General features: G+C 35.1%; 1 protein-coding gene across 2 annotated transcripts in view; it reads left to right on the top strand.

Moving 5' to 3' along the window:
* The window catches only part of DOCK2 (dedicator of cytokinesis 2), a 186,260-nt gene that overhangs the window by 97,047 nt on the left and 66,025 nt on the right, over positions 1–23,188 (top strand). The window contains exons 28-30 of one of the 2 annotated variants that reach the window (XM_066977079.1): positions 18,663–18,761; positions 20,539–20,633; positions 22,742–22,875. In XM_066977079.1, coding sequence (XP_066833180.1) covers positions 18,663–18,761; positions 20,539–20,633; positions 22,742–22,745 — 198 coding nt within the window. In that variant the 3' untranslated portion in view covers positions 22,746–22,875. Of the gene's footprint in view, positions 1–18,662; positions 18,762–20,538; positions 20,634–22,741; positions 22,876–23,188 lie in introns of those variants that run through there. The other variant, XM_013178483.3, reaches the window with a different exon arrangement.

The following is a 23,188-nucleotide window of genomic DNA, read 5'->3' as shown; positions in this document are numbered from 1 at the left end:
TTGTATTCAAAGATGACATATGGCAAACAAGTATTTGTTGCTGGCAAAAAAGAGATATGGCAAGGGCAGTCTGTCATACAGTGAGTGACTTGGTATGCAAATCTTGATGTTTTCACAAAATTTGCTTCCAGTGTCTCATTGATACAAAAATTTAAGTATTCTCTTGAAGAAATAAAACTTTTCTCTTGAAAAAGAAATCCTGAAGATGAGAAGGAAGAAGTTTTAGGAAGTATTTTACATAGTTTCTTCTGTAAGGGCATGGATGAACATGTACTGAAAGTATAGATAAGCTGCAAGCAAGCTTTCGAAGGAAATATTTTCAGCTGAAAATGCATGTAAGGTGCAGAGCCTACATATTTAAAACAATTCCCAAAAAGTGCAAATTTGCAGACTACAATGATACACTGGAAAAAGCTGACAGAAAGAAGTAAACATGAAACAGCAGAGAGAAATCTTTTAAATGACCTCTGCGTGTACAGGGCTGATCATCAGTCAGCAAGGAGTCTTATTGCTTTGAGTCTCGCAGAGTAAAGCAAAATGCTGTTTATGAAAGTGAGTGCATTTATTTTTGTGAGAGATAGAATAATTTGTGTAGTCTGGTAGTATAGTAGTCTGGTACCATAGTCTGGTATATGGAGATTTCTTCAGTGAACAGGTTGTCTTGGATAGTATTTTTTGATTATTTATTCTCATTGGCCAGTACATAGAATATTCTGTTCTGATTGTGAGCATTGCCGCAGAAGATTTCTGTTTGTTTGTGTTCCTGTATGTGCTCAAATGTTCCCTTGTTCCCTGCTGCTGGGGTTTTTGGTAATGTTGAATGAACCTTGCTTGAGCACCTAAGAAAGAAGAATCTAAGAAGAGGGCATAAGCTCTTTTTTTTTTTTTTTTTTAATCTGTATATATATTCAAGTACTTCTAGCAGGTTTTGTGACCCACCTGAAGGTGGGATGAAGGTGAACAGAGAGAAGGATCTAACATAGGTCAGTAATACAGGGTAGTATGTTATCTTCTAACTTGAAAAGGATTTCATCAGAGAAAGAGATTATAGGATTTTGTTTTAGTGTTACAGGAAGATTTGAAAATTACTTCAGGTTGGTGAGACTGAGTAGAGGAGATACTGTGGTATTTACTGTAGCAAAAAATGATCAAAGCTGGGCAACTTTTAGGAATGAAAATTGTGTGATATGGCTGTGCTTTGCTTGAGATGATGCAGTGCCATTCTGCACAAAGTGTAGAAGAAGCACTGAAAAATAAAAGCATGAGATTTTATTTCAGAGACTCTATTGGGGTTGTTAATTCAAGGTTTATTCTGAGGAGATAAGAAACAACACATTTTTCTGATAGTAAGTGGATAAATTCCTTCCTATGTATATAGCATAGAAGGCTTTTCCCTCCCCTTTTTTGGCAGTGTTAGTTTGCAAAGATAAGTGTACTTAAAACTGAGAAATTTCTCTTGAAGAAATGCTTGAGTGCTTAAAGAGAGATGGAAGTTATCCAATGTGACAGGTTGGTGAGTTGGAAAGTGCCCAAATAGCTGGCTCATAGCATAAAATTTCACTGCTCTTTCTCATATAAATCTGGTATTCTATTATTTTTTTGTTCATTGAAAAAATATTTGGAAGTACTTGATTTCAGTGTAAAAGTGTGTGCATACATACTACACCTTAAATTACTGTAAATTTGCATACAGTCTTTATAAAATGTTAATATATCTATATCTGTAGGTAGATGTAGATATATAGATAGTCTGTACATAGGCAGACATGCAGCTCTGAGTGTATGCTGCTTTGCAGGCCTCCATTGTTTGATTCTAGCCATACTCATTAATGAAATTTATCTTTTGATTTTTTGCTTTAGTTGTGTAGTTATAACAAGTAGGCCAACAACCAAACAAAATATTTGCTGAGTAGCAAACTAAAATCTAGATTTACATGGTTTCTGGAGTGACAGTTTCTCTTTTCCCTACCTTTTCTCTGTGTGTGTTTAAGACTGCTGTGGAGTTTACATCATGTATTGAATATATGGTTTTGGCACCTTTCTCCTGGTATGTTAACTGAAACTTTTGAGTTCTGTCTATATTCCTTCAGATGTCAGCAGTTCGTATATTACCAAAAGATTCTTTTCCATATCTCTTGATTACGTGACTATTATCTTTTTCCATATCTCTTGATTATTATCTATTTCCGTATCTCTTGATTATTACTCTTTGGGGGGGGGGGGGGGGAGGGAGGGGGGAACGGGGGACACACATACTTCAGTCCTATTTCATGTCCTGTGTTGGTTCAACTAGCAGAGCATCAAACTAAGGATAGCAACATCATAAAATGTCATATGTTCATAGTCTGAATTTTTGGGCTTGTTTATTCAAAATCTTAGTGCTGGTGAGGAAAAAGAGACCTAGAGTATGTATTTACTCCTTCCAGTTTCTGGAAGGTTACACTTCCTTCTTGTCTGTGCTGAACTTCTTCCTTTACAGTGTTTAACACCTGTTTATTTCTGAATGTAGATAATCTACATCTTTTCTAGACAGAAGGAGAAGAAGCCTCATCTATCTCAAGTGTCTTACGATGATTTTGTAATGTAATCTCTTCCTATCATCACACTGGATCTTGTTTAGTACCGGAGCAACAAAAAGTGATGGAGTTTGTTCTTATGCTATACAAATATTTTCATTAGAGAACTCATTTTTTCTTTTGAGTGCTTGGCTCACATGGATGCTTTCAGGGATTCCTTTGATATGAGAATCTTGTGTTATGCAGAGGTCTGTATTCTTTATATGTTGGCTGTAGTATGCAGCATTAGGTTTCAGCTTTTAAAATGGATCAACATGTCATTGATAAGGTAAGCATTCAACTGAAGCCCCATCTGCATAGAGGGAGATTAACAATAAGGACTAAGTTTGTGATTGTGAAGTATATCCATTCAGTTTAACTTGGACAAAGTTTTATTCAAATTTCAATTCTATTTCATTGCATACTGAAAATAGATATCTTTGGTTTTGATCATACTGATTTGGACAAACAAAAAAACATTATTCCCCTGTTGGAATTATTTTATCCTCCTGTACATAAAGCTTCTTTTATGAAAAAGAAACATGATCTTTGCCAAGACTTGCATACATTATGATTTTTATGTCTTTGTGACCTGTAGAACCCTAAAATATCAATGTATATGCTCCTATAACACCGGCATTGAAACACTAGCAAAACAGTATTGCATGCTTTGTTAAATTTCAATTAATGAAAGGTTATGAGGATGTTTGTGTGACCTTGAGAAAATTAACATATGCAGTATGCAAGAAGTATGTAACAAAAAGAATATGCCATTTTCTGTTAAAAAAAAAAAAAAAAAACCAACAACAACAACAAAAAATCTGTGGAGTTTTACAAAACACTGCTGTTTTCATTGCCGTACTTCTGGGTTTTGAAAACATCATAATGTTATCTTATGTCTGTAGTACCTATATATATTGGGATCACGTAGTAACATGACACTCTCTGCCCCAAGTTGTGTAATTTTTCATTGTGTGTATTTATGGATAATGTTGGTCAATATAACATATCATTTGATAATTGAAGACAGTTCTAATTTTTCTCTTAAATTGGTTGTTTGGTATAGCACAGGGCTCTACATGGGAATACAGGAATATTGGATTAAGTCCTAATACTTAATACTATGATTCCATTTAAAAAATGGGGGCCACTACTTGAACAAATGAAGTTAAGCAAGTTAAGCCTGGCTGAGAGGTTGAGCCTTACTTCTTCCTGCAGAGTTCCCAGTGGATCTGATAATATGATTTTAGGTCAGAATTGGCTTTTAACAGACCTGTTGAGAGTATAGCTAGAAGAACTGTGACTTGTCTTCTTTTGTTCAGTGAAGACTGGAAGATACTAGGAACAGAGAGAAGTCTAGTGTTAGGGCTATATGTGCAACGAGGGGAAAATCATGGACGTGTTATCTTTATTCCGTGTCTCTGTTGTTAGTTTTTCTTGTTAAACTGGATGTGCAAACTTATTAGAGGGGATGCTGTTATTCAGAAAAGGGTATTTTAGGTGTACATATTTTCATTTATTTCAGGCAGATTGTTCTGAATTCCTCAAGTAAGAAGTTACTGTATTAGGTGCTTTTTGAAAGCTTAGCTATAATTGTCTTATATCCATGCATGTCTTAGTACTGGAAAGAACGTTTCTTCAGTTCCTTTCCATTTGGAGGGTGTATGATACGTTCTTCCTATTAGAGTTGTTGGGCGATTATGAATAGTACAGAGGTAACACTGTATTTGTACATTAATCATTGTTTCCCTTTTCAACTGTGCATATGTGGGATGTATGTAAGAGATTTAAACTCCAGGAAAAAAGACTATTTCTAATCTAAGCCATTTAAAAAGAGGAGTTGCTGAAGACTGACTTCTGCACTTGAGTTGTTTCCATCATTGCAGTATTTGCTTGTTTTCAGAAAACCAACTCTGGGCAGTCAACTTGGTGCAGTTCCTTAGCTTTCAGATGGTTTCTGTATTACTGTGGGGTTTGCTGCTGTTGTTGTTGTTTTTCCGGATAATTTGTCACTTGCAAAGAGTGACGTGGCAAAGCTGAGTCAAAAAAAAATATTTAGCAATCTCCCGTTCTGCATCTCAGATCAGTTAATGTCTTGCAAGTGTTGTATTTTCAGTTGTGATTCTCCAGAATGTCCATAACTTTAAAATAAACAAGTAAATAAGTTCTGGCCACTTCAGGATGTTGAGTATTCAATGAATGTAAGGAGGAGTCAACAGTTACTTTCACTTATATCACAAACCTTCTAGCATGTATTGGGAGACAGTAAGAGAAGAAACCGTGCTGAAATGCATTCTCCCATGGCTTCTGGGTTTTCTATGGAAATAGAGGAACTGGTGTGGAAAGCTTGTGCCAAATCTCATCATGGTAACAGGGCTGGAGTTTAAAATTTGCATTTTACAGCTTTTTCACCTGTACTCCTTCCAGCTAGTGGATGACATCAGAAATGCAAGTGGCAGCACATTTTGCTCTCAATATATGCATTTTTTTGTGTACTAGGCTGAATATACTTTGCTCTATCTCTTTCTAACTTCTGGTTCTGAAAAAAAAACATTTTCCATGTGAGGGAATTGAATTATGGCAGTTAAGAGACTGGATTACCAGAAAATGGCTGGCAGTAACTGCTGGAGAGATTGAAATTATGCTTATTGGCTTTGGCAGGATATCTGCAGAGAAAGAGACGTTTCCTGTAAGCTCCCTATTTTTGTTGCAAAAAGCTGCAGGTGGAGAAAGAGTCTAGGTTGAGATATAATGAGCTGGGGACTCCTGAGAAAATCTGTTATCTATAATCATGGCTGCTTTTCGATACCAGAGCAACCTTTTCTCAAGTTTTATCTTGCTGTAGTGTAGTCTGCTAAGACAACGTAAAGAACTGTCATGCCTTTTCTTTCAGTTTTTCCAAAATGAAGCAGTGATATAATTGTCAGTTGGACTGGTAGTTGAGATTCTTGTATAAATTCTGTTTCATTTCATCCCCAAGCTATCATAAACCAGAATTATCCATTTGTGAGAGGGACTGTTGAGAAGAGTAGAGAAAGAGCGAAACCTTTGTTGATGATTTCTATCTGCTATGAGTCATTTTATGTCAAGATACACCAATCTGCTGATATTGGCAAGTTCAGTGACATATATGTTGACGGATTCCAGTTGAATACATGAGAAGTATGTGATGAAGCAAAGTCTTTGGGCTTGCTTGTTCATTTGCTTTACAGTCATGTTTTCAGTTTTGTACAGCTGGTATCCTCAGTTTTCTGTGATTTTATTCTGTCATTTTATCATTGACTTTTGTCCTGTGTATTTTAATGTCCTGTGTATGGTTCAATGTTGCTTGTGAGGTGCACAGTTTATGCAGGGCACGTGCCTTTAAAAATAAATTGTAGTATTTAAAAATAAATTGCAGTTATTGCCTGGCTACCTTTTCTAAAAGTAGAGATAAGTTGTTTTCCAGATGTTTCACTATGTGTGAGGAGATGATTAGAAGATAAAATACTTGAGTTAATTATTTACAGCCTTGAAAGTACTGTAGCCTTACAATTGCTCTTTGTGCTTTCCAGCACTCCCAGTGTTAGGAGCCCCAGGCACTGAATGTAAGCTTCTCTGCAACTCAGTTTGCTAGAGGTAGCAATTCTAAATTATAGCATTATTGCCATGTGTAGCATTATTTCAATATATTTATGGCTTAAAATTGTTCTTTCTTCAAAGCTGTAGGATGGCAAACCACTGAAGTTTGATCCCACTGGGGTAAGACAAACCAGTGGATGATTTGTTTTTCATATTTGATTCAAATACTATTCTTTTATCTTTTTTTCATTATTGCTGACTCAGGTAATGAGATTTTAAAATTGTCTCAGTAGTAACATGTTGGGAGTGTTCAAAATAACTACTTTTCCTCTTGATATTTAGAAGGAATATATGCTTATCTTTATCCAAAGCTTGTTTATTTGTGAATATAGTAAGTTGGAAAAGTCCAAGTTACATACAGACCGGACATTTAGCTGGTACCCAAATGCCCATAAGGACTGAAGTACTGAGGGTAACAAGTTAAAATATACTAAAATACATACTAGGAGGATGAATTTATAGATTTTCTATCTGCTTTGCACCTCTGTTTGTGAACTAATTTGTTTGGTGCATTCAGTTCCGAATCTCGATAGTTTTTGTTAAATCTCTCAATATTAGTTTTCAAATGTCAATGTAAAGAAAACAGGACTCTGAGGTTAGAGGATTTTATTGAGATGTCTGAGTGTTGTAAAGTTAAAGGGTGAGGTTTAGTAACTATGTTTTTTTCAGCCTGCCACATACTATGTGTATAGAAACAGGAGGAAGAAAATGGTATGCAGTTGCATAATCTTAGGAGGATAAAGGGCAGCAAAATCATGAGGTGTTTCTGGTGCATACAATGAGAGAATAAATTCCATATCATATTTAAGAGGAAGACAGTACAATGACAGGGAAAAAAGTGAGATGATATTTTAGCATGTATTTTGTGAAGGCATTTGGAATCAACCAGACCTTATGCCTAGTCTATTTTGAATGGCTTTCAGAAGGGAGAGCTGCAATAATGTGGTTAAAAATCATGGAAGTGTAGATGAGCATTTCATTGTCCTCTTGCTTATGGTTAACCTTGATGCATTTAGAGGTGACAGAACAGAAAGGATGATAGGTCATCCTTTCATAATCCACTGATGTGGTCGCTAAAGGAAAAAATTAAAACCTATGAACACAGCAAGGGTTCTGAACCTTGCTGAAGAAACAAGCATACCGTTTCTCTGTGCAACATAAGCAAATGTCCCAGTGATGTTGAAGGAAAAAAAAAAAAGCTATTTCTTTGCCTTTTATCAGATAGTTTGTAACTGCCTTTCTAACTTGTATGGATTCAAATTTTGGTTTTAGCTAACAAAGTTATTATTGGGGTAGTTAATTATTGATAATCATCTCTGTAATACATCTGTGCTGTGCTGAATTGTGTGGCACTTGCTTGCCTTTCAGTGTTGTTTGTTTTGTAATTCAGTCTTTACTCAGGCTGGCATTTTAAAGGTGTCCAGGAGTTGTGGAAATTGAAATAAACATACTCAAAAACCATACAGAAGTAAGCATCCTCAAAAATATCCTGTAGCCTGAAGATTGTTTTCCACATGGGAAAGCTGTAAACTTAAAGGATACTGAAAGATAGTATAGGTCTAGTAGACTTAACAAATAGAGAATGCGTTCCTTGTATGTTGTGAAGTGTGTGAAATCCTTAAAAAAAGTATTCTGTAAGTTAATCACCGTAAGTAATTGCCTTAAAACCAATTTCCCTGTGCTTTCCAATACTCCTCTAAGCACAAGAATACAGAATGGCCCATGCAATGTGTGTTTTACACACGATTGTAGCATCTGTAGTGATTTTGAAAATAAAACAGCAGGCTGTGCACATAAGTGGCTGCATCACATGTAGTATGGCCTGCCCTACTTTGGTGACTCTGGAACAAAGAACCCTTTCTTCTGTTTTGTGTCCTAGGATGTCTTCCTGGGGCCTGTTATTGTGACATCTGTAATTTCACAGAAGTTATTTCCTTTCTTCCTTAAGCCTTACAAGCAGTACATTGCCTTAGTGACTCCGTGGTGAGGTTATTTTCACAAAATTGTACTGTTTTTTATTTTAAACTATAATTTTATTTTAAAAGGGCTCTGTGGGTATAGCTTCAGGTGTTACTTGAATAAGTAGAAGTCTGATTAAGTGATTTATTTTTTTTAAATGTATTCCTGCAGTATTAACAAGAAAATAAAACAGAGTGCGTAGTGTGTGTTTTGTCTTAGTTCAGACATGAGTGGGCATGCAGTTTTTCCAATGTTTTGTGGGTCAAGCTGAACAAGAAACCAAGTTAATATCTTGCCACAAAGCTTGGCAAGGCAGGCAACCTAAAATCTGTTAGAGAAGGTACGGTTATCTTATACTGTAAGCAAAAATAGTTAGGTACACGCTTCAGTTTTCTTTTGTTTGTTCTTTATGTATCATAAAATTAAAAATAAAAACTTACTTGAAAAATATTTTTTGATAGAACCCACAAAAATGTTGCTGTGTGTAATCTGTCAATATTGCTACATTATTCTCCTAACTACAAGTCCAGAAAAAATATAAAAGGTAAGAATGTCTAACTGGCAGTCTAGAGGCATGTATATCCTTATAAAATGGTAACGATGTAGTTCAGTGGGAATTGTGTGTTCACACATCCTCTCATTTTCATTTTTTTCTGATTTCTTATCCTGATAGAGATGTCTGTGTTCCTAGATACTATTTGTTTCATGGGTAGCTCTCAGAATCTGACTGTAGGATTCCCTTATTTGTGTCTGGTGCAATAATTAACATTTCTCTGTCATCAGAGCATGCAGACTTCTCATACATTTTGCATGTCCCCATTTTACTAAATATGCTTGTACATTTAGGTTGTTTCCTCACTTAGTTTGTCTTGAATTGCTGATGTGCCCCAAACCAGTCAGGGAGCACCAGTAGCAAGGAGTGAGAGCTCACAACAGAAAAACACTTGTAAACAAGTTGGGGGTTTTGGCAGTTGCCAATAATAGCCAGTCTAAACTACTCTGCTAGCCCACTGTCTGTGTGCTACATATTTCTTTTCTTCAGTTTTCTAGAACATAGTCATCTTTCCACTACAGAATCTCTTCCCTATCCAGTTCTTTAAAATCCTGAATAATGCGTTCTTGAGTTCAATAGAATGCAAGTTCTTTTTCTTTCTCCTCCAAAATCTTGATGACTATTACATCGATTTCCTGTTTTCATGCTTGATTACTCTGTTCTTTCAGAGCATCTGTGACTTTAGATGAACAAACTACTAAGTCCAACCTAATGTCCTGGAACTGTCTAATTGCAGCACTTTCATTTGGAATTTTATGATTTTTTTTTTTTTGGTCTCTTCTCCCAAGCACTAAATGATAAGACAAGAGGAAATAGCATTAAGTTGTGCCAGGAGAGGTTTAGGTTGGCTGTTAGGAAAAATTTCTTCGCTGAAAAGGTTGTGAAGTATTGGGACAGGCTGCCCAGGGAAGCAGTTGAGTCAACATTCCTAAAGGTCTTCAAAAATTGTGTAGATGTAGAGCTTAGTGACATGGTTTAATGGTGGATTTGGCAGTGCTATGTTAAAGGATGGACCAGATGATCTGAGAGGACTTTTCCAACCTGAATGATTCCGTGATTCTATGATAATCTGGAAGGAGTAAGGGAGCTCCAATGCTGTTCCTGTGTTTCAAATTTGCTCTGTCCCTATTGAGGACATCTATTGGACATCCATTAGGTGTCCAAAATATATATGATATTCTTTCTCCTGTTTGGTTCTAAATTGCTTTTTGTCATAATATTTTGTATATATTATTTGTAATTAGTTGCCCAAAATTTAGTTGATTGTTTAAATGTTTGCAGTATATAGCACTCTCATATGTCTGGGCATTGTACCAAAGAGAAATCAAATAAAAGTTGCATTATCTCACATGACTACAGTACACTTTGAAAAAAGAAAATGGCTTTGGTGTAGTAGTTAAGGGAAGGAAGTTGCAAGAAATTCTATTGAAAATGCCCCTTAGCATATTGTTTTGTTGTTTTTTCCCACCCCCTTTTTAATCCTCTACAATGTTGAATTCCTGATGCTAATCTTTGCAGTCTAGCAAGCTCTGTTTTAAGCTATAGAATATTAGCAGTATCCTTTAAAATAAAAGCAGAAGAAGAAACTTTTTTCTTCATAATAAAACATACCTTGAAAATTGATAATCCATGGAAAATTTGATCCTAGTCCCTTTTGTAGTAAGACCATAAGATTCACCACTAGCTTTCAAAACTCAGTTCTTCCTACTGTAAAGTTGCAACTGTAATTGAAAGGGCTTTGTGTGACTTGGAGCCATGCAGTAGATCCTAAGATACAGGCTTAGGAAGATATAATGTAGCATTCAGCACAGTGAGTTTATGCTAACTTTAAAAGAGAAAAGAATCTGGATTAGTTCATAAAGCATACCATAATTATGTCCTCAGGAGATAAGTTCTCTTAAAGTATCTCACAAATTCTTTTGAACATGTGATGGTATAGCATCTGTCAAGTACATGTTCTGTCATTCATAATTCTAAGAGTTTTTTGTATTCTATATTCATTACTGAATTAAAATGACACAAAATTACTCACTTCATAAACAGGTCCCTTTGTATCATCTCGAAGTACTGGTATACTGACTGATTGTATACACCGTGACCTAGTAAGTTTTTATGAACAGTCTCAGCAGTGTAGTTCTGAAACTGCTGTTAAAGCTAACAGTATTAATAATTAATAAGTGATTAATATGGAAATGTCATTAGTGGAGGTGTCGATCGCATTAGTTCAAATCGTAATGCTTTTTTTTTGTATGTTTTGTTAGATATACACTGTTTCCACACCTTCTCTATTACAGCAACTAATCATAAAAATAAGAGCCTTGTAAAACTGCTTAGGAGATACATACAGAAAATATCAGAGGCATAACAAATTATATTTTTCTTATATCCCATTTCTTTGGCGTTCTGACTCATTGATAAGACTGCTTATATATGGGTGTGATTTTAACTGTGCTTTCTGCTGGGAATGCAATTCCATCAGCTCTGCCAGCTGGTATTACCCAGTATACATCTACACTCCTAGCTTTTCTGTTTGATTCGCTCAAGAGTGTTAATGCCCTGGTTTGTCAGCAAGAGAGTCTATTTAGGTGAAATCCTAGTTTAATGATTAGGAAAAATCAAAAAGTCACCACAAATAGCCTTGAATATTTTGACAGTAAAGTAACCCGCAGAAAGAAGTGTCGCTGGTGTATAGTTGTCATTCCATGAAGATGTTCATATGGTCAGGTATCAAGGCACCACAAGTAATTTTGATATGCATGTCTGCTAAAATGCTGTAAAGTTTGAAAATTAGTTTCTGTTTGGAAGACCTGCTGTAACATAGTGCTGCTCTATCTATACTCACCATTTATTCTGATTAGGATTTGTATATAATTTTTTTTTTTTTCTGAGAGATTAATTTCAGAGTGAGGATATCATTTATTGTCAGAAGGATTTCCTTCCAAGGCAGCAGAGGTGTTGCCTCTGAGTATAGTAATGTGTTGCAAAAAAAACCAAGCACCAATATAAGTATAAGCTGCAGCTTCTTGGAATTCTCTCTGCTTTTCTGGGAAAATTCACTGGCGAAATTTCTGTTCCAGCTTCAGAGAGCTGCTTTTGAAGCAAATTTAGAAGTTTACTGCCCAGATACAGTTTTAGAAGTGTGAACTAAGCTTTGGTCCCTCAACACCAGAGTTGAAAAAAGTAATTTATTAAAAATAAATTCCAACCATTTGTTAAATGTAACATTTGTCTTAAGAAAAATGGTGTTCGTCGTCTTGGTAGAATTTACATTGTTGACTTGGTGCGTAGCACAGTGAATATGTTACATGTTTTCTCTCCCGTGTTTCTGCAAGAGAGCACTTTTTATATATGTGTTTATATACATATGACATATGTATTTATATACATATGACCCATTTATATATTCACTGTGTAGGTTAAAACAAACATTGTTTTCTATTGTGTAAGGAATTTTTGCTGTTTCTTTTGGTTGTATGATTTTTTTTTTTAAGGCAGGCTCTTTGTGAAAGATAGCTTTAATGGAAGGCATTAAAAATTCTGTCTTTAGTCCATGTGTATTTGCAGGGCATACTGGGTATGCCTTTTGTTCACCTTTTGTTTACTACAAAGTAGAATAGGCCACAGTTAGACAGCTTTCAACCTACAAGAACAGCAGTCAAAATGAGTTTAAATATGGAGATAAAGAAAAAATGTTTCTTATTTAAATTAAACTATAAATAGTATTATAACTTTCAATTTCTAATCTAGTTTTATTATTCATTTAACAAAATTAAACCAGTTACCAGAGTATCAATGCAATGTTCTTAATTTGGAAAGAGACAAATGACAATTGGCGCTGCCAAATTAAAATCACTTCGGCATTAGTGTGCATTTAAAATATCAGAAACAAGTACCAGGATTCTCACAAAAAACAGTCTGAGTTTATCTGAGTGTTTCAGCTGCTAAAAAAAAAAAAAAAGAAAAGAGAGAGAAAGTTTTTTTAAATTAATTTAAATTTCTCAACGACTCAGATCTTATTGGCTGGCTTAGCGCTGTGTAAATAAATACTAGTACTAGACATTACAAAGGCAGACTCTGACCTAGCAAAAGGGTTATCCAACCAGGCAAGGTATTGTTGGTTTTAATCTCAGCCTAAGAAGTGGCTGAATATTGGTGTCTGCAAATGTTTAATTACTGGTTTGCATGTACCTTGATAAAATAAAATATTCTTCAAAGGGAATGTATGGTGCTAAACAGACTTAAGGATTTTTCCATGAATGTCTTCAGGATTTGGTGAGATTTTCATGGCCTGTTGACAAAACCCATTGTGTTTTGGAAGCTCAATTGCATCTGTGTTGTTGCTTAAATAGAGGTGGTTAAAAAATCTTAAGAAAATGACACAAATATGTATTGGTGGATTTCTTAGATATTTGCTATTTATTAATCCTAAACGTATGCACCTGATAGATTTGTTAGTTTAATGGATGAGGGTTGTTGCAGAATTTTTTTATTGAGCTTGATTTTCTCTGTAAAACAAATTTTAAACAAGAGGAAAGTTTATGAAGCTCTGTGTGTAACTTTTATCATAAAGCTTTGTTTTGACAATCCAGAAATGTATTATATTAGTCTCATCTGTGATTGTGCGTTTGAGTTTTTTAATTTAATTTTTCTGTTCTTGTCTTCAGTAAGTGCAGCTGAAAAGGAACAAAATCAATTAAAGGGTAACTGAGTTCTGGGAATAGAGGAGGTGGCTCTATTTTGTTTTAAAGATGTGAATCAGCAGTTAAGACATTTGTCTTCCCAGTATGCGTAGATTTAAAATATACAGCTTAGAAATAAAAGAAGCTACCACACTTTAACTTTTTATATATGTACGGGAATAGATCGCTGAATTCAAGCCATTTCTTTTAGACCCAGTTGTCAATCTCCATTGTAGTCAGTATGTTTTGTTTTGTAGTCCTATATACCTGGCAATTCCCCCCCTTTTTTTTTTCCTGCTGTTAAGTATTATATCAGGGGACTAACTCCTGTTCATCCCAGCCATTGGTTTACTTCCTTAAAGTTCCCATATCAGTTTACAGAGCTTTTACCTGCAAGAGAGTGGCCAAACTTTAGTACAATAAAGAAACAAGTTATGACTGGAGGGTGGGGTGAAAAAAAAAAAAAGCATCATATTTTTAATCTTACTCTCTATGCTTTAGATGTTTCTGTAGAATGCTGACTGCATCCTCTTTACCATGGAAATGAGTGTACTGGGACAGTTGGCAGGACAAGCCATGTTTTGCCAACTCGATTGACCATCTGGAGTAATGGAATCAAGGAAATAGAGTAGCACTTAGAATAAGAACTTAGTGAAATAAGCAGTGTTGACAGCACAGGAAAATTCAGGATTGTCAGTGGATATCTTACGTACCAGAGTGGGAAGAAGGTTTTTCTGGCCTGCAAGAACAATCTGAAAACTAGCTAGAAGTAATTGTGATAGAGCAATTAGCGGGTAGCAGAAGGGGAGGGAAGACATGCAGCATGAAGCTGCATAGATCCCTGAAGGTTAGGTTGAGAGACTTTACCTGATGCAGCAGAGCTGAGATTGGGAGTGCGGACAGCAGCGCTTAAGCGAGAAGGTGAAACAGCTGATGTTATGAGTACTTTGTGTTCTGTGAAAGCTAGTACAGTTTTCATAGAATGATTGTTCACTAGAAATAATTGACTTCTCACTCTGTACCAAATATTATTATCCATGATTTATTTGCATGTACACCTCAAAGGTGAACACAATGTTAATGTTCTGGGAAAAGTAGGAAATTGCACAACCGTGTTCAAGCACAGACGTATGAAAAGGTTCAGTCATTTACAGTCTTCATCCTAGCCATGGACTGTAGAAATTCTGGGATGGATTTATGGCAACAAAATGCAGCAGCAGTAAAAGCACTGTAGAGAATTTTATTTTTAATATTGTTGGGAAATGAACACAAAGGTTTGTTTTATTTTATTTAAAAAAAAAAAAGGCACCAAAGGATACATTCTAAAAACAACATGCTGCTTGTATGTCATATCATAAAACTTTGTCTTACTGCTTTTATCTATGTTTAAGAAAGTCTTAAATGAAATAATTTTGAAATTGCCTTGATTCTCTGGCTGGCAGATTATCTTTAAATCTTATACAGCAGCTGCTATTATGATTTCATTGCGTTACAAAATTAGCCTGTGTTTCTCAGTCTGGTAACCTACTAACTTATCCAGTTACATATGCTTCTGGCTAAAGCATATGAATGTAAAGAAAACAGTAGAACAAGCTAAACGAGCATTTAGAACATCCGTTTTTGTGTTAAAAAGGGGGATTTAAATATAATTACAATGTCTTTGGGCATCAGAAGTGCTTGAATTATTAGAAATTATCGACGTTTGCAATTTGTTTACTTTGTAATGATGTACATAGTGTTACGTATTTACACTAGTGCTCTGTGTTGGTAAAGCTCTCTGTTAATGAGGATAAATGTTATTTAAGTAACTATATGAAATAAATAGCCTTCTTAGTCATTCCGGAAGTACCGCTGCATGAAAATTACTCAAAGAACAGCCACTGAAATGTTTCTACCATATGAGTACCGAAGTGTAACTTCATTCTACATTATTTCTGTTGCTGTTTGGTTTTCCAGTGCATTTGCTTTATTTATTCTTGTGGTGCTGGTATTATTTGAAGTTACTACAGCAACCTGTCACCATTTGCTATTATAAAGTATGCTGGGATTTAGTTGCTAGGTGTTGAAGTTTGTTGTCTTACCCATATGACCCTAATATTTTTCAGTTGCTTATTTTCCTGTATATGTTGCATCCACAGCTAATGTTCACTTGAATAACAGATGTTTTTTTCTTTTTGCTTTAGCCAATATTTTGCAATGCTTATACTAAAGGAAGCCTTCGTTATAGTTCATTAAAATTTTATATGAATTATGTGGTTGGCTTTTTTTTTTTAATGGATGGGGAGCTCGAATAGTTCCTGAGACATTTCCTTCCCTGTTTCATTTTCATCTGACTTTCCATTTACTCTGTGCTCCTGCTCCTGATAGAATTGTAATGTTCGTACCATTTATTTTGTTTGTTCTTTACCCATGTTTTGAAAGGATATCAGCAAATCGGTTAATTCAAGAAGTACAATTCAGTGCTGCTTCTGTTCCTGGATTCTTTTGTATTTAAATGTGTGTGAAGGTTTTAAAATTGGAAAACATACATTTTGTTGCATCTCTTTGAATTGATCCAATGTATTCCAAAGTTATATCTGATAATTTTTCTGTGAGTATTCTCTCATCAGTTGAATGTTTACTTACATACTTTTTTTTTATATATGTTTGACCTAGTTTTAATCAGCCTCTCTGCTCTAATTCATGAGATAAATCCTCAATACAGCTGAAATGACTTGTTGGGATTCTACTTGAAGTTCATCTTGTTTGCTGCAGCCTTTTTTATACTATTCAATCACTATACACAATGCTTGATTAAATGAAATACTTTTTTGAATCCTAAGCATTAGACTATTGTATTTGCAGGTAGTGCTTGGTTCTGAATTTCCTCTGTCTGTCTAGCGAGCATGCAGCCTGCATTCAAAGTGTAATAAGTAGTTCTTGTGCAGAACTTACTGTATTTTCAAGCAGTTCATGTTCTTTGCATATTCTAGTAGGAGAATTAAACAGCATGGGAGAATTTAAATGAATACATAGAGATTTGCAGATTTGATCACAGCTCTCCACAGTCCTAAATGACACTGAAGTTCTAGCAGTGATAATGGTGATGCTGAGACAGCATGGGTACTTGAATGATCTGAGGCTGCATCTGAGGAGTGAATTGCTGGTGTTTGGGGATTAGGAGGGGAGGGGCAAGCTTTAACCTATGAAGGAGCTAGCAGTTAATTTCTAGTAGTTAAGACTGCAGACAAGAAAATTATTAGAGATCAAATGGTATTGGTGTATTTCCCTGCTTGACAGCTGCATGGAAATGATGGAGGAAGTTTTTGTAGCAAACCAGCTTTACTGACACCTTTATTTATTTATTTATTTATTTATCATTCAGTCACACTAAGATGAATTCGATAGTTTTGTTGCAAGGTGGCATATGTGATCTTTGTTTATGGCTCTCTTCAGTAATCAATCAATCATCTGGTAATTTTAAAATGACAATATATGGTTCCTAAGAATAGGCATTCATGCTGTACCATAAGAACAGATATAGCTAGACACATTTTAGAAGTTGGTTTCAACAATAAAAAAAAAATAACCTTCTTAAAGTCTTTATGCCTTTAAGCAACATAAAAGGTCTATTTAATGCTTGCAAAGAAATGCTACTTATTTCAAGAAGTGATTATTTTATATTAGTGCAGAAAGGCATTTTCTGGCATATGTTTAACTACTAAAAATACAAGCTGTTTTTCATGTATAATATTCTCTAACTTCTGTCAGTAATTTTTTTTCAAAATCAAGACATCAGAAGGAAAAACACACAGTTTCAATATTGAATCCTTTGAAATTCATTCATTATTACTTCCAGCTTCACATTCAACATCACAGAAAACACTTCTCTAGCCCATCACTGTAAAAGTGAACTACTACAGCAGGAAAATCAGCATTTCTTTTTAAAAAAGCATCATTACCCGAGAACACATGATACCTTACCTGAAATCTTTGGCTTTACCTGCAGAAAATGTGTCTTCCTAGTCTTACAAAGTAGGCAAGCCTCTTAGTAGCACTAATGTTACTCCAGAAGAAGGTATAATAGGTCCTTTATATTGTAATTTTCACTGTTTGTATGCCAGAAGTGTACTGGGTCTGCTCACGTAGGAATAAATAAAAAAAATAAAAAGGCAGTACAAACTGAACAGCAGCTAACATACGAAACTAAAAGACCTCTAGTGGCCACAACCCGAAGTTAAAGAAGGCTTCCCTTTAAGTGGTAGACAAAATGGTCGGGGACGGCAAACTCCAGCTGATACTTTGGTAATGTGTGCCTGTGTTGCCTTTCTGGCATAACAGAAGTGTAAAGTGAATCAGAGTTAAACAGAGAATCTGATTAGTAACAAGGGGAAATAAGCTTCTGGTCAGAGGGACTGGGGAGTCACCTCTAGCAATCCTAAACAAGCATGATGAGAAGTTTCAAATCAAGCTAGAAAATTATTTTGTATGATCATCTCCTTCATATTCTCCTCTTTTAATATAATGAATGCAGGTTAGATTTAAAACAAGAATTCAGGCAATTAAAAGGCATCAATAAGGAGGATTCTTTTCTGTCTTAGAGGTATACTAACAATAGTTAAGCCTGCTACTACTGAGAGATGAGAAATATCTTTCTGAGTCTCAGTCAAAGGCAGTGAAAACCTAGGCTTATAGATAATTTTACGTCTTGCAGCACTTCATCTTTAGGAATTGAGAAAAAAGTATTTCCTTTTGAGGAAGTTTGGAGTTTTGAGAGATGAAAGTAATAGTATTTATAAAAGTTCTTTTTTTTATAGAGTTCTGTAGTAGTTACTTAAACATCTGTAAAATATATCCTTTCATGCACTATTTCTTCTTGTAAAATACCATAGCCTCTGTTTCTAGGATGATTAGAAAGTTTTGATCAAATATATTTTTTCTTCCTATGAATTCCTAATGGAAGAATCCTAGGAAATATCAATTGCCTTTTAAGAGTCTTAGAGTAATACTGAGGTGTATTTTATATAAAAAGTTTTCTGGTTGCAGACTGTGTGCTTCCATGTGCTTTTCATAAATGGTGCAGATTTTTTCTCCAGAGCCTATTGCCAGGGTAGCTTTTGAATTACCCTCTCTGAGTTCTTACTATGTTTCACATCTGGGCTTGTGAAAGTTTTCATTTGATATTATTTTAATATGCTTAAAAAATAATTATTAGACATTTAGAATAGGTCTAATTTAGAAAGAATGCAATGCAATATCTTAATTAATCTAGATGTGTGTTATCTTTCTATTGATTTTTTTCTGTTTTTTTTTCAGAGTCATTTTGTTGCATGCATGACAGCAATCTTAAACCAGATGAACAACCAGCATTACTCAGTTTACATTGAAACTTTTCAGACAAGTTCAGAACTAGTGGTGAGTACAAAACAAACATGGAAATGATAAATAATTAGAAGTATTTTATTAGCTATGAAAAATAAAGTGTTGTTTTGAACTATCTTGCCTGATTCTTCTTAGCATGAAGTCCGTTTCTGTACATTTTCTGCCTCTCCATCATTTTATTGCCTCCCTCTTCTAATGGTGTCTTTGGACAATACTAACATCAGAAATTCGGAAAGATATGTCACTATCGTTGTCCATAGCACTTAAGAGGTAATTTAATAATCAAGCATTAAGTAATGGGATCTTCGTTTCACTCTGTTTTGAGGAGAAACAACAACAACAACAAAATACACCACCACCAACAACAAAAAACAGCAGTAAAGCAATCTCCAACTACTCAAACCCTCCATCCACATTTTGCACATCGTGATCTAGTTCCACTTTCCACTGTTGGTCAAGATAATGTTGTGTGCTAAATGCAATTAAATGCAACTTTTTATATTGGTTGTTCCTGGCATAAATTAATGATATTTGGTGTGCATTTCTGTTTTGTACCATTGGTCACTGGTTTCAGGAGACCTTTTTCCCTTTATTTATACTCCTGACATAAGTCCAAAAAAGTCTAGGTATTGGCTAAGATTTTGTTTACATGATCTATCGGTTCTCCATGGAACTAATACTTTCAGTTGGCAAGATTTGTCCACTTTCCTTTCTTTGTTATAGTCAGTGTTGTGCCATAACTGAAATTCTAGCAGATCAAATCGTGGCTAGATTTTGCAATTCTTCATGTGCCTGAGTTTACTTGAAAACATAAGAGTATTTTAAAATAACTTCAGCTTCCAAGCAGTTTAGGTACTTGAGGTACTTGGTCCTAGATAATATCTAGAAATTCTAATGAAGACTGTCAAGTGTAGTAATACTTCATTAGCTTGAACAGCTCTGCAGAGCACATTAAAAAAAAAAAAAAAAGCCTCTTTTTTTCTCTGTTTATAAAGGCATCAATTTGTTGTCTTATTTTTTCTCAGGAGCATAAGTATATGTCAGTGAAGATAAAGACTGGTTTTCAAATCATGGTGTTGACATGTTGTTGTCATGCTATTGTTCACTTGTTTCTCTAAGTAATTTGACAAAGTACAAACGTTGCAGAGAACTGCTTGTGAGGTTTTGGTAATAGATGATGACATTTCATCTGGCTAGCCTCAGATTTTTAGCTGACTTGCTCAGAAATTCAGGGGTAAAACTGCATATATGCACTATAGAAATGAAAATATAAAATAGAAAAGAAAATAGAAATGAAATAGAGCTTGAATGATGATGTTCATTTTATTTTTGTACAGTATATTGGAATCTCTAAATACTTGTTGGAAAAATATTTTTTGAGGATTTTCTGTCTGTGCCTTCAATTTTTTATTTAGAATACTAAAATTAGACTAAATGGACTAAGTAAAAAACTGTGTTGTTTTTCAGATCTGTTAATTTGTTCTGCATTATGAGACTGGCTAAATAATAAACAATTCAGCAGCTTTACTATATAGTATATATAGTACTGTAACTTTTTATTTCCATTCATTTATGGCATATCTTTTCTTAAGAGCCCAATGTAACAACTTTTAGCTTTCATTTTGATTCCGGGGCTGCTCTTTTGCAGGACTTCAGTTCCAACCCTGGGTTTACTGGTATCAGCAGGATTTGTTTCCATTAACTTCACTGGGAACAGAGTGAAGCCCTCCCTCTTAGTTCTTTAATTGTGGCAGGAACACTTACGTGACTGTGTAACACAAAGTTTATTTACTGTATTTTGTTGTTCTAGGACTTCTTGATGGAAACATTCATAATGTTCAAAGATCTCATTGGAAAGAATGTTTACCCTTCAGACTGGATAGCAATGAGCATGGTGCAGAACAGGTAAAGTGGGGCTGGAAGATCAGTGCTTGTGTTCTGTGTGCTTCTGAAAAGTGAACTTGTTTCATATCTTCTGAAAAAAAGTAAAGTTTTGCCATTCCAACTAAGATAATACCATTCCAATTTGGTGAATGTCAAGAAGAGGTCAACATCCAAAATAATTTACTGACGATACATTAAATAGCTAGCTGCCTGTGCTCCAAGTCCAGTTATAACACAGAAAAAAATAAGTAACATTGAAGTGGAAGTACATACTTGGTCTGTACGGTCAGTGACAGTCAACAGAAGCCAAACTGTAAAAGGCCAGTTAAATCTTAATTGTACCATTTCAGCATAGTTTAGCATGTCCTCAGTGAGTTCATTGTGATGCAAGAGCTAGCAAGCCACTTTTTTTTTTCTTTTTTTCCCTGAGCTGATATGGTCTGTTGGATTGCTGAAAAGATTATAAAGACCAGGTCTTTGAGGGCACCTCTATATTTGTAGGGGAAGTTTGGGTCCAAGATGCTTTTTGAGGAAGTGTATTGCTATCCTGTATATCATCTGGGGCTTCATTTTGATTGATTACTTCAAACAGATACATTACCCACGTAGATCAAGTTGTCATCTAAGCAGAAGCTTGTATAATCAAATCTATCATACTTCCTACTATTTACTCTATGAGAAATTGCTATTAATAAGGTATCTTTGAGAACTCCAATATAATAAAATTAACTAAAGGAAAAATATCTTAAACCATGTAGATTGTACACCTTAACCTGTGGCTATAATCCGTCTGATTTGGTGTTGTCATAAATGATAGTGGGATAAACCAAGCATTGTTTGATCATCAGAATGTTGGTCGATCCTGTGTATCAAACATTGGAATGGTTTATTGCATATTCCTTTAAATTATTATTATTTTAAATGATGTGCTGTTTGCTCTCAAGGCACATTGTTATTCCCAAAGCCTCTTAATTGGCCAAAGCCAATTCCCAAAGTGAGGCAGAGGCCCACTGATGTTGGAGTGTTCTATTAGCAACTGAGAATCAACAGAGTACTTTAACAGAGAGGAAACAGTTTGTTTGTTTGTTTTGTTTTGTTTTTTTAATTTACTTTTCCTCTTTTCTTCCATTAACAATAAGTTGGGAAGAACACTCTTTTTCATGTCATGCTAGATGGGGCAGAACACTTTGGGAAATAGTAAAATCCTCACTGAGGTCATAATACCTGATATAATAGCTGAGTTATTTTTGTGATCCTTCATGGTCAATTTAATTAACTTTTGTTCTAATGAGGGTTGCTTACTGCACACTTCTTCCTAGTTGCTGCTGCTTGTATGTGCACTTTATTCCACTTGTGGTACATAGATGATTGGCTATCAGCTTACTAAAAGCGGTAATTCCTAGGTACATGGCTTTGTGGGGAAATGCTTTTCCTGGTTTATGTAAAACTGTATAGTCCACTTCGTCTCTTAGGTATTCATAATTTTAATTTAGAGGCACATCATTCCTCCCAGGAAGTACCCATACCTCATTGTCTTCCTGAACTGCATAGGATCTGAGATTCACTGAGTAAAAGAAATGGTTAGGGCAGTTAGCAACTGAAACATTCACATCCCTTCCGTTCCTCCGGGCTTTGAAATGGTAATTGCTCAGATTGCGTTTGAAAATACTAGATTATATCATAATTACTGCATTGAATAAGTTTTGGTTAGAGTCCAGTCTGAAGTGGTTTCGTAAGCATATCCATTGTTTCTGTGTCGATTTGATTTGTTTTTTGAATCTTGTCAACATTATACTTAGGTATTTTAGTCTACTTTAGGTAGACTGAAAATAAAATTCTACAGGACTTTTTCACCAGTGCATCTTAAGGTTGGACCCTATTTGCTGAAAAACTCAATGTGAGACAAGCATAGGATATTTTCTAACACCAGTAGTTAAGCTTTTTATAAAATATGTTTTCATTACCTGTGTGTATGATTGTTTTCAGACCTAAGTCAGAGTCAAGTGATCCCTAGACCATTTTAAGTCTAACTTGAAAAGTTTTTAGCACTGACGGTATATGGCAAAACAGCTGGAAATATTGTTGATTTTCTTTCATTATACATACTAAAAATAGCTGCTTCTTTGCAGATGAACTGCTTGGTAACACCCTCAAGACCTGGATCTCATGTAGCTCATATGTTGTAGTGGCACTATTAGTTCAGGAAAACCTCATTATAGCTTCAAATCAGTGCCACCTGCAACCCCAGGTATCTCACCATTCGTCAGACTGCCAGCAACTATATGTTATATCATTAGATCCTGGCCAACCTGCAGAATGAGGCAGAAAAAGTTCCAATTCTTCACCTAGCACAGGGTAACATTTTAAGAAATGGAAAGTAGGGATTTCAGACCTCTTTTTTTTTTTTGTAACATTGGTGAATGGCTTAGTTAAACATGACTTCTGAAAAAGTAAAATAAAATAAAATTCCACACTATACGTATGCATATTTCTCAACAACAGTATCTTTGAATAGAAAAAGTCTTCTCAGAGTAAGTAGCTGGTTATAGTATTGACCTGTGAATCACCAAAAAAAG

Source organism: Anser cygnoides, chromosome 14, assembly GCF_040182565.1.
Source record: "Anser cygnoides isolate HZ-2024a breed goose chromosome 14, Taihu_goose_T2T_genome, whole genome shotgun sequence".
Taxonomy (NCBI): Eukaryota; Metazoa; Chordata; class Aves; order Anseriformes; family Anatidae; genus Anser; species Anser cygnoides.
The sequence above is the reverse complement of the archived record's forward strand: the minus strand, read 5'-3'. Positions and strand labels throughout refer to the sequence as shown.